This window comes from Ylistrum balloti, unplaced genomic scaffold (genome assembly GCF_031769215.1).
Source record: "Ylistrum balloti isolate Yb309-2 unplaced genomic scaffold, AGI_CSIRO_Ybal_v1 Utg370260, whole genome shotgun sequence".
NCBI lineage: Eukaryota > Metazoa > Mollusca > Bivalvia > Pectinida > Pectinidae > Ylistrum > Ylistrum balloti.
This window is the reverse complement of record NW_026782205.1, coordinates 200,755-212,596: the sequence shown is the minus strand read 5'-3', so window position 1 is coordinate 212,596 and position 11,842 is coordinate 200,755. Positions and strand designations below refer to the sequence as shown.

Genomic DNA, 11,842 nt, shown 5'->3' with positions numbered 1-11,842 from the left:
GGAACGAGGAACCATATCGATTTATCTCCCTTTGTCCATACTTTCAAACTTTCTTATCCCTGTTATTTTTTCATTAGGTCTGTTTCACGATGTAACTAAAAAGATGTTTAAACATTTTCAATTATATCAATGTTGCATAGATGACCATAAATAATTGAAATAGTGACTGATTTCCGACATAATTTTAAAACTGGAAGTTTGTATTTTAGTTCAATTTTCAGTACTTTAGGTCTGCCACCAAAGACTCCTATTAATATCCAAGTCCTTGGTACCATCATGTCTCCAAGATCAAGCTTTGTACATGATTTATCAAATAGACATTTGAAATCCTTTCCACTTTTGTAAATTATATGATGATAAATCATTTGAAAAGTTTATAAAAACTTTAATATGAAACAACACTGAGTAGTGTAGAGTTAGCTTTTATGATAAATCCTCATGGTAAGATTAAATGGACATCATAGTAAACACATTTATTTTGATATTGATTGTACATAGTTTATATATTTCCTTTTTGTTTCTATGCTATCCCGATAATCACAGTTGATGCCAATTCCCAGCTTGACCACTTCTTTTGCTCGGTAAAAAAAAAATCAAAATAGCACTGATGTGACAAAATAATTTTGAAAACAAGACAGTTCACTTTGAAAACACAAACACATAATGATGGGCAGAATTGACAGCAACAGTAGTGACACAGTAAGTTTTGTTATGGGTGTAGCAAATGTTACTCAGAATTATAAAATAAGTGACATTAATCGCCAACATTGTAGTAACCAATTCAGATGTTAAGCCATTTTTGCTTACAGGCCACATTTGTTTTGTGTGCATGTGTTATCATATATGACGTAAAAAGACTTTTGACTGACGAATAAGGATTCCCTTTTTATAATTAATTATGAATCAACCTCTTTATATATCTCTTTGTATAAATCAGTAATTAGATTAATCAAACACTTACTGGGCATCAAAGGGAAAAACAATCATGATATAAAAATTTGCTCCTTGGTCTTGCCCTACCAAAGAGGTTAAGTGACTGAGCTGTAATTTGGAAATATTTGAAATACTCAACCTATAGGCATGTATACCATTGCTGGACTTTAAGGTCCAGGTGAACGATACAGGCCCTATGGACTTCTTGTCTTATATGATGTTATATCACTCATGTAAATTGATTATACTCTATACATTCTTGTGATAATTTTGCATGTGTACAATCGTAAGAAATGGTTATCAAATCTTTCTCCATTGAAATGTATTATGCAGTCATTGTTGACTGTATCTGGAAACTGAAGGCATGTTTGGTAAATATTTTTATTTAAACATGAAAATGTTCAGATCTTCTTGGATTTTCATGGATATAATCAATATATACAAATGTATTGAAGTGGAATCAGATGAGCTTAAAAAGTAAAATCAAAACATGACAAAAAATTTCAAAAATTATAAACAGAGAGACTGGTGTAGACGATATACTGTGTTACTTGTGACATAATTCTATATCAAATGCATTATTTGTTCAATTCAGTTTTTTCTGTTTTGCTGTTTTTTCACAAGTTAAAGCCATAAAAAATTTGTTCGTGTAATGTATTTGTAAAACATCCCCTATTTTGGATAAAAAATGCCCAGAAACTCTCAGAAAGAAAGGATGAATATTTGGGAGGTGTAGATCTAATAACTTTAAGACAACAAAACTTGTACAACAAAGCATAGCATATATAAATGATTTTTTTGCCTCGATTACTGGGTATTTTTGATATGAAAAGAAAGCTCCAACGATTGCTAGTACAATGTGCAGTCCAAGTGCAATTTCAAACCCAGTATCATAATATAGAGCTAGAGTGTAGCTGGACATTGATATGGCTGTGGCAATGAAAGCTCTCAGGTTACTCCAGTTGTTGGAAATGCATTTACCCCATATATACACCCACATAAAAAATGGAAGTGTGACCCACTGATCCAAAATCGCCAAACGATGTTTATCCATCACAATTCGCATCATCTGAATTGGACCATAAAAGCAAGCCATGATATTGAATACATAGAATGTGTAGGCATCAACTTCTCTGATATTTTCCTGTCCATTACGGTAAAATATTACTGCTAACCAGTAAGATCCTACTACGATATAGCCAAAGTTGACAAGAGTATTCAATGGCATTTTCAGCCATTTTGGAAGCACTGTTTTCAAAATAGGGCTGGCTCTTTCAGCATAGTGTTTCAGTCCTGTCTCTGTGTGTACTCGATCAAATCCACCATCAAAAACAAGAAAACAGATCACAGCTGTGGAAATGGTCACCGTCATTAAAGCTCGAATGAATATTGGTGCCATAATTTTGTCTTCTATTCTTCTCCTAGTGTCTTATTAAATTAGCTGCAGGGGATCTGAAAGAGTAAATAGAGAAAACATTTCAACTCTGGTTTGAGGAAAACTAATACCAAGGATGAAAAGAGTCCATACATCAGTTGTTTTAGTTTTCAGTCCCAGTTACCTAAATGCAAAGTACATATATATATATATATACATATATAATCTTGAATTTTGCCATTCTCTCATCTCATCTATACCAGCCATTTCCTTGTCATGCCCCATTTCCTTACCAAACATTATAAGAGAGCCGTGACCCTTAACAGTCATCTGACAATCGAGTCATGGACAGATCACAGACAAAAGGCAAACTCAGGAGATTTTGTTCATGAACAAGAGGCTTGTAGGGCCTGTATCAGTCACCTAGAGAAAGGATTTTAGGAATGACCAGAAGTAAGGTGTGAAGTACTAGCTATGGTGGTTTAGTAAGTGTGATGTATTGTGGTATATGTAGACATTATAAAACCTTGTCAGATCGGATAAGCTCTATGTTCACTTCTGGTCATATGTCCGTTTCATCTTCATAAGACAACCCTTAAAAAATCCACTATCCCAGATCCCTGTAAGTTCCTAGACTGCTTTTCTCTCATACTTTTTTTCTGCTCTATTTAGATAGATTTTATTCTTCCATACTTTTGCTGCTAGTTTGACCAGTTGCTAACAAAGCCAAATTTAAACAGTACTATCCATTTTAGACATTTTGTCTCATCAGTGTTGATGCAGTGCCTTATAAATTCATTTCATACATGTTTTTATTTCAAACACATCAGTGAGTATGATTGCATATTTTCAAAGGTCCTTGGAAGTTAAGGTAACATTTGTATGCAGTTACAAATTAAGCTACTTTTGTTGTAGAGCGTCATTTTTGTTCCCTGTAATATAAACTGAGTTTTCACTTATTTTACTTTGAGTAAGTAATTGTTGATTTCAGAATACAAATAAACAATACAGAGAAATATTCCTTACTTGTCCTCCTGGACAAATGCTTCAATGTTTTGACTTGTCCAACAGCAATTTTGTCTGGTACCAGACAAGTGTTAATGTCAATCCCTGATGCGAAATTGATTCCCCTTTACCCACTCATGCTTCAGACAAAATTTGGGCAAAGTACAATCACTCCTTCAGGAGAAGTAGGATTTTAAATAATTTGTTCTATTTCCCCAATTGGGTTGTGCACATCCCATTCCAATGGGGGCCAAGACCTATCATTTAGACAAAATTAATTCCCCTTAACCTGTAAGTGTTTTATGACTAGTTGACAAACAGATGGATGGATGGACCATTCAGGCAAGATGAGCTAAAAATAGCTGGACAATCATGTTACAAAATGGCTACTGTGGGTAACATGTAAACTTTAACTATTTACAAGGTAGAAAAATAACAACATATCATTCACTTCTTTCCCTTAACAAATATTTAAGGTCATTTGAAACAAAGTCTAAGGGTGACTATTGCGATCTCATTTTGTATGGCATTGTGCATTGTAAACTTTTAACATTTTCCACTTCTTCCAGACCGATTTCAATGAAATTTTACAAAAACTTTCCATGGCTAAAGGCACACCAATACTGTAAATCATTAGTCCCTAACCCCCAGGCAGCCAAAAAAAAAGGGTCGAATTGATTTAAACTTCAAAAATCTTCTCAATACCCAGGTATGGTAGAATCAAATTCTCTTCATGGATAGAAAGGCCTTCAGAGGCTTAACAAAATAGCAAATTCATGACCCCAGGGTCTTGCATTCTCCCTTGAGGAAGGGGTAAATTTTACTATAGATTATATGGGAAACTCAGATTTTTGAGCATGATCTGTTTATTCTTTCAGAAATAATTCAGTCTTGGATAGAATTATTAGTATAAGCTGACAGTTTGATGAGATGCACATAGAGACCTTGGCCAACTCCCCGGGGCTGAAAGGGGAGGAGAGGCCAAAATAGGTCAATTAAACTAAAATTTCAAAGATGTTCTACTGTTCATGGATGGAAGATTTTATATAGGAAAATTCACTTCTTGACTTTAATTTGTTTAAATTCAAACTTGGTTAGAAGTCTTAGTAAGTTAATGTTTTACACAGTTTACATCAGGTGTACAATGTAGTTATCTTATTTTTTTAAACAAAATCATTTTTATGACATTTACAAGAAGCAATGTAATTAAGGTAACCATTAGGCCCTTGGGCCTCTTGTTCTTAAGGTACAATTGAAATTGACGAAGTAGTTCGAAATATTGGTCCAAGACAAGAGGTCCTTAGGGCTTGTGTATCACTCACCTGAACCTCAATGTTATGTTTAGCCTAAAAAAAATACTTACTGCAGGGACGTATAATAAGTATAAGTCAATCTCTGCTCAATGGTTTCATTTATAAGGTATTCTAAGCTATATCTTTGAAAACATCTATGTACTACAACAAATGCATTTATTTTACCATTAATACTAGACTACACTATTGATTTACATCTCCTTGTTCGAGGATAATAATTATCAAACACCAAATTTTATGATCATGTTTATCAAAAAGTTACTTAACCTCTTGATGATTATATGATACATATATTTGCATGTTTATTGTCATATATGTGAAAGATGATGATGTCGTAAAGAACATGTTCATGTGTTACTATGTTATTTGTACACTTGCCCTAAACATAATGTCATGCTCTGTGTTTTTCTTTTTTATTTATCATGACTTTTGTTCTATATTTGCTATGCAGAATTAAGCAGTAGTAAGCACTGAGAGTATGATACAAGATTTATTTTTTGACAAAGGTATATGTACAGCAAAAACATTATCAGGTCTGTAGAGCTAATTTACAAGTTAACATGTATAATAAAACACAAATGAAACATCCCAGCATGAAAAAATTACAGAAATAAAGCAAAACAGTTATACACTATGTAAAAACATATAAAAATAACACAAAATTTTGCATTTTGGAGTAAGAATAAAACTTGCCATAAACAATAGTGTGTTTAGTGATTTTTTACTGACAAAAAACCTCTTGTTATTTTGATATATCTTATTAAAATGTCAGCCAAGAATTCATTCCTTTATGTTACACGTGTAATACAAGCTGTATTGCTGCCTTATGCAGGTGAATTCACAGTTCAGTTAACTATTTTCTGTCCCAATGACCACTAATCCCCTCCATCCGGCATGTTCCTGGCAAAGAGTAGGTGTGTACTTAGGTAGTCCAGGACATCTCAGACTTAACAGAGATGACTATTGTATTTAACAAACACTTAATGTGTAGGGGGAAAAAAGTGAAAAGAGGTTCACATTGCTGAAGTGAGTACAAGAAAAAATTTTGCAAAATGATGTGCAGTAAACTAAAAGAAGTCAAAATACCTTAAATTTCGACTTACCACTAATCGAAATACTGTATGCCTATTATTTTTGTCAGTGTCAGCTAAGTCATGATATGATTCATCACCTGAATCACATTACTGGACATTGTTTAGGTACTTTGAAGCTTTAACGGTTATGGTCTAATAACAAACTGTACCTCTTAGTCGTTTGATGGTGCAGGACATGCTTATTTAATGTACACAGCCTTCATAAACACTACTAATGAATATGTGTTTAGTGGCTGAATTCACATCACAAATGATCAAATTCACCATTAACTGAACGCCCTCTGCAACAACCTCATCAAGAGGTAAAAATCTATTCTAGGAACTACCAAGGTGATATATGTCAAAAAATTGAGACATGCAACTTTTAAGATACCAAGGAGTAAGGTTCATCAGTCAAAAAACACCAAACAATAAAAACTTGAATCTAAGACTTTAGAAAAGGTGCACACCTAAACATAGATGTCCACTATTTTCGCACCATGATTTTTTTCTTCATCAAAATGTCATTCCTGTTCAAATGATGTTTTTATATAATAACTGTACCCCAAGGCGACTGTAAGCAAACTATGTATTAAATATCCTCATTTTGTGTCTTATGCAACTATTAGGTTTACCAGGTAATTATTACAGTATTAGACTACCAGTAGGCTACCTAAATGTATATTTGATTTTTTTTTCCTTTTTAAATCAAGGGACCTAAGGGGAATAACTCCCTATTGTGCCTTATGATTAATCACATAGACTATTGTGAGCATCCATCATAATATCATCAATTAAACAAGTATATAAAGTAATTGACACTCTAGATAAAAGCAATAATGACATGTAATTTTATGGGACGTATGTGCCACTTTGTCAAAATAATGAAACTGCAGAATACACAAGAAAGTGAGTGTAAATATATGCTAAATCTATACATTATAATCACCAACATTGATGATTCAACACAATTATACTGTGAAACATTATGGATACACACAATGCTATATGTTGAGAATATAATCTTGTTTAGCTGCTCCAGACAAAAGGAGCATAATTTACTCCAGTCATGTTTTCATCAGGGCAGAGACATGGACATTCCATCATTATTCATTTTTTCATCATAAGAAAATAACAGCCTGTTTAGTTGTGTTTTCAAATATATATTCAATCACTTTTACTTCAAACTTTAAAATGTTAGCAAGAGATCCCAGAGGGATATTGTATTGGTGCTCATCACTGAATGATCTTTATTAATTCTACGCAAGACTGATCTTTTCTCTACTTTCCCCCTTAATAATGGAGTCCTACAATGAAATCAAAGATCAAACTAACTTTCTGAGCAATAGTAACAAACCTCAATAGTCACAAACAAGGATACTGACCAATCTGAAATGGGCACAACTGAAATTTCTCTTGTACTTCTAGACAAATATCAAACTTTATCTGTAAAAATATAAGATGCCTGTGGTCCATTTTGTTTCACTGAGTGATTACATTCAAAACTGAATAAACAGAACTAGAGACGGAGGGAAGCGTACATGAGAAGATTGAGAAATGTCTCTCAAGTACATCTAAAGAAGTAGTGATAACAATAATAGTTGCATGAATTTCTATGCAAAATTACCTAATATAATAAAAATGTATGATAGATTGGTTCTAGGAATCTGATTTCCTACATAATGCATATTAGTTCAGTTTGAATGGTATATTCTCTAAAATGAAAATTGTCATCTATTTAAATTTTGTTAAAATAGATCTCGAACTGATCTCGAGTTATATACTTCTATAAGAGGTCACTAGTCGGCCGTTTTATTATCCGACATTATTACGCCGACCGTAAATATATCGCCGTGAATGCATTTTGCTCAGTCTGCAAGCGCTTTATGCTTAACTCTTGTGTTTGCAAATATTATATATAGAGAGTGAATGTATTAAACAGTGTTGATAGTAAGGTCCAATATTTGTACAGGATACTCACAAACAAGTGTTCGTTGGATGCGTACTAATAATAACGACAGTACGGACAAGTACTGTCAAATTTTCGAAGGATTCTGCCCCTTTAATTATTTCCTGTTAGTCAGCACATTCTCCTCTGAGGAATAAATCACCAGCTTAAACAACCTGACGAACAAGGAGTTGTACTGCATGAGTGTCTGCTTTTGCCCATTTCTCGGCCTCTTTTCTTTCGGAATATTTTGTCTTCACCGTGCATTGAACCTAAAAATCCAAGACTTTACGAATGATACACTAACCAATAATAAATTCAAGATCAGAACAATTAAATAGAAATGTCATTTATCTCCAAAACATTGTATAGCGTAGAACAACAAATGATGTCTGAAATTAAATTTATAATAATACTAGACAGGAAAAAGTGGTCATGTGATATGTAAATTATGTTTTGACGACCACAAGGTTCGTGCGCGGATAGTATGCGCATAGTACAGCATTGTGGGTAAAACAAATATGGCGGCACCCATCTTGAAATGGAAGCGCCTAACAAACGTTTCTGGGCCATGTCCAAGACCTCGGCACGGACATCGAGCGGTGGCAATCAAGGAATTAATGGTAGTTTTTGGCGGAGGAAATGAAGGAATCGTTGACGAGCTCCACGTTTATAATACAGGTGGGTTTGTTGTTGTTCTCTAGGATGGCCGCCATTACTGAACGAAATGTCAAACATTGGCGCCACCTTTATTTTCTTGTTTTGACAATCAAATTAATTGTAGCATTGTCGAAAAATTACAAAATTTAAAACAAAATGTTTTGGAGGGCAATCCTTCATATAATAACAATGCTATACCCTTTTCTTAGCGAATTATTGTGTTTGTTTTGCTAGTTCCGAAAGATCCAATATGGCGGCGCCCTACTGACACAACCGCTGTAATTAAGCGCCAATGTAACACTTGAGATACGGAACTCATTTCAAAGTAATAACACGTAAATTGTATCTACACTTGAAATCAAATGCAATGGTTTTGAAAGAGATGTTTTAATCAACTTTTTGTTTACATGTTCGCCGAATCAGACAGCCAAAAGAAGCGAAAGATGGCGACCGGTTCTCGCCAAATCTCGACCATAATTTTAGAAGACAAACGAGATTATCAGACATTTTACTTTTTGAAATGTTAATTTACTTGGATCGCGTCAAGTTTCAGTTTTAAAGAATAAAAAAGTTAGTCCCATGATAGGCAATCGTTCTGAAATATTTTGAAATATAAAAAAGAAGTATATAAACGTTATCCAAATGAAAGCGCCACCTGGCATAGCACTTGGCTAAGAACGTTAACCGTGCTCCCGTTTCAAGATCATGTATTATTTCATGCTAGTAACATTTTGATCTCTTAGTCCATAAAACACTTACGGTCATTTTTGGTTGTGATGCCTAGCGGCAGCAAAATGTCAACCATGTCAAAATAGAAATGTTTTGAATAAATTCCACATTTTTGTAACCATTAAATTTTGTGTTAAAACAATGTCCCATAAAAGACTTTAAATGAAGTTCAAATTTGCGAAGAAAATGTTAAACAAGGTGTTCTTGTATTATTGATTTTTAAGGAGGAATTTTCTTTTAAAAGTTCACTACTTAATGCCATTTCTGTAGAATCTCCATACTGAACAACTCCTTTACAAAATATGTTCTTTCTATGTCAAGTATTGCAAGCTTAACAGTATCAGGCATGTGGTTATTGTAATCATATAATCATAATGTATTGTAATCCATTACACGTAATTGACAGTAATTAGTGATTGAAGACTTTTTCAATTACTTGTGATCATAAGTGTTACTGACTAAAGTAAAAATTTAACATGTAATTTAATTTCAATTTACATTATATCTTTCCTGTGTGAAAAAGTTTGATGAAATAATGGGTACTTAATCTAATACATTCAGTAGGCAGTACTGTTAATTGTAAATAAATTGACAGCACATCTCAAACCATGCTAAATGTAATGTGTATGCAACAATATTTGATGTCATCACAACTTGCTATCTTATATTCTACTATGTTTTTTCGATTCCACACGGTTATGTGTTTAACCTGTGTGACCTCGCACCGAGGAAGAATAAAAAAAAAGTGGAATAGATAGTCTAGAACTATCATTTGCAACACTATACTAGGTGATTTTCAGATTGAAATAAAAATAACACTCTTTTAATATGAACTCAATAAAATCTTCTGAACTTTCATAGTTACTTCGGAAGTCCTAGCAGAAGTTTACAATAGCCTGTTGCATCCTGGGATTGGTAGGTCATGGGGTCAAATCTAGAACAACAGCAATGATTATTTATGATATGGATGACTTTGTGTAACTTTAAAGAAATAATATGGGGCTACAAGAATTTTGTCAGCATTCAAGGGCTGTTGCTAATAATGGTACAAACATTGATGGAGGTATTCTTGAGTGAAAGGTACATAACATCAGGCCCAGTATTTGTCCGTAGACAGTTTTGAAGGATTCCAAGACAAATGGGTTCAATAATTATTTTAAGTTGAAAACATGGCAATGAAATCAAGGATTATCTGTGTATAATTTATTAGCAAACTTACATTAAATGTTTCACTGACAGTCTTGATAAATTGCCTTTCCCATTGTCTATTATATCAAGGAACTTGGTCAACATAACAGTTACTATATCGTAAGAAATGGTGTGGCTTGTATCCCAGTGTGTCTTATATGTGAATACAAAAAATTGCTAAAATTGGTAAAAAGCAGCCCTGCGGCTTACTCTCGGGTGTGGTTTATATTCTATGTTTTAGGTTATATCACATTTTTTTCGTTGTGGCGCTGAAGCTTACACCAGCCAGTAGTATGTCACAGGGGGTTTCTCACTGCCCACTGCCCACTTACCTGTGGGATAAGGCTCCATGCAGTAGCTTCAGTTTAATTCTTTATTTACAGCTAACAGCAACAGTCTTATGCATGGTGTTCACACTTTAGAAAGGCTTATTCCTACTAGACATCCCTACATGTACAACTACTGTACCAAAGTGAAATAATGAGAATGGTAAAATATTTGGGTAGAGTTTGATATATTAGGTTAGCTTACACTGGACCTGCTTAACTTTAAGGTCCAACTAGATCAAGAGGAGAAAAAGTTCAGAGTTGCATCAAATTCAGTATTCTGGAATTTATCACATCATGCAGTGATTGACACTGAATCTGTTATTTGTTGGCAGGTTCTAATGAGATGTCATGATGTTCATTGTCAGAAACTGCAAATGTTGTCATAATTAATATTTCCCCCTTGAATTGACCAAATGTCCTCATCATCAATTAAAGTAAATACATATTATCAAATAGATATACCGATATTGATGGTACTGGTAGCAGTAAGCTTGGAATATCCACTGTTTAAAACGTTCAGTCTGTAACATTACATGATAACTTACATCTAAGTAGATTGAATTTTAATTCTGTCCAAGCCGAGTGTTATAAATCAACGTGTTACCTGTTAACAACCGTTGATTATCCAATTATCCTTGCCTTCCATGTTAAGTTAGGCACCTGCATGAATTTGTTCACACAAGGTAATTAAATGTGTCAGGGTCACATTCATTGTGGTTTCCTAATTATCGATGGATCAAAGCCATCAACTGTTGCACCGTGGTAACTGGTGATCAATATATGGGTTTTTTTAATCTGACCCCAAAAACGTACCTGCACACTATACCCACAAATTTATCATAGTTCACACCTAAAGTTTGGTATGGCAATGCTTGTGTTTCAGTCATATATACTTTTCTCTGGAGCTTTTGTTACCCTTTGTGGTTACAAACACAGTAGTTTCAGTTACGTCACAGACCAAATTAGCAGCAACCTATTGCATTTCTAATTAAGTAAAAAAAAAAACGCATGTCAAACACCATTCTTTCATATTTAATGATTAATTAGATGGCAAACATTGATTTTTAATTAACTACAGCTTCTGAAAACTAAACATCTAAAGTGTAACTGGTTGCTGATAGTAACAGTATCCTGTAAACATGTATTACCCTGTATGTAACCAGCACTTAATGTCTGCATCACTGCAATGTTCAGCTGAGAACATTGGCAACTATGGTATAATTTTATTCCACACTTGTCTTGCTATTGTTGGGTGTTGGCCAGTTGAAGCACCTAGGTTGAGCACATAG

At 33.9% G+C, this 11,842-nt stretch overlaps 2 protein-coding genes across 2 annotated transcripts in view; one reads left to right on the top strand and one right to left on the bottom strand.

The window, feature by feature from the left end:
* Nucleotides 1-406: 406 nt before the first annotated feature.
* LOC132552594 (transmembrane protein 187-like) lies at nucleotides 407-7,849 on the bottom strand. Its single transcript, XM_060216781.1, has 2 exons — nucleotides 7,681-7,849; nucleotides 407-2,385 (listed from the first exon to the last, which is right to left on the bottom strand). Exon 2 carries the CDS (start codon nucleotides 2,330-2,332, stop codon nucleotides 1,520-1,522), a length of 813 nt encoding a protein of 270 aa, XP_060072764.1. The 5' UTR covers nucleotides 2,333-2,385; nucleotides 7,681-7,849; the 3' UTR covers nucleotides 407-1,519.
* A 319-nt stretch (nucleotides 7,850-8,168) lies between these two features.
* Nucleotides 8,169-11,842, top strand: part of LOC132552585 (host cell factor 1-like) — a 36,517-nt gene continuing 32,843 nt past the window's right edge. Inside the window, exon 1 of the mRNA XM_060216771.1 lies at nucleotides 8,169-8,328. Within this exon, the coding sequence (XP_060072754.1) occupies nucleotides 8,169-8,328 (160 nt within the window). The remainder of the gene's footprint in view (nucleotides 8,329-11,842) is intronic.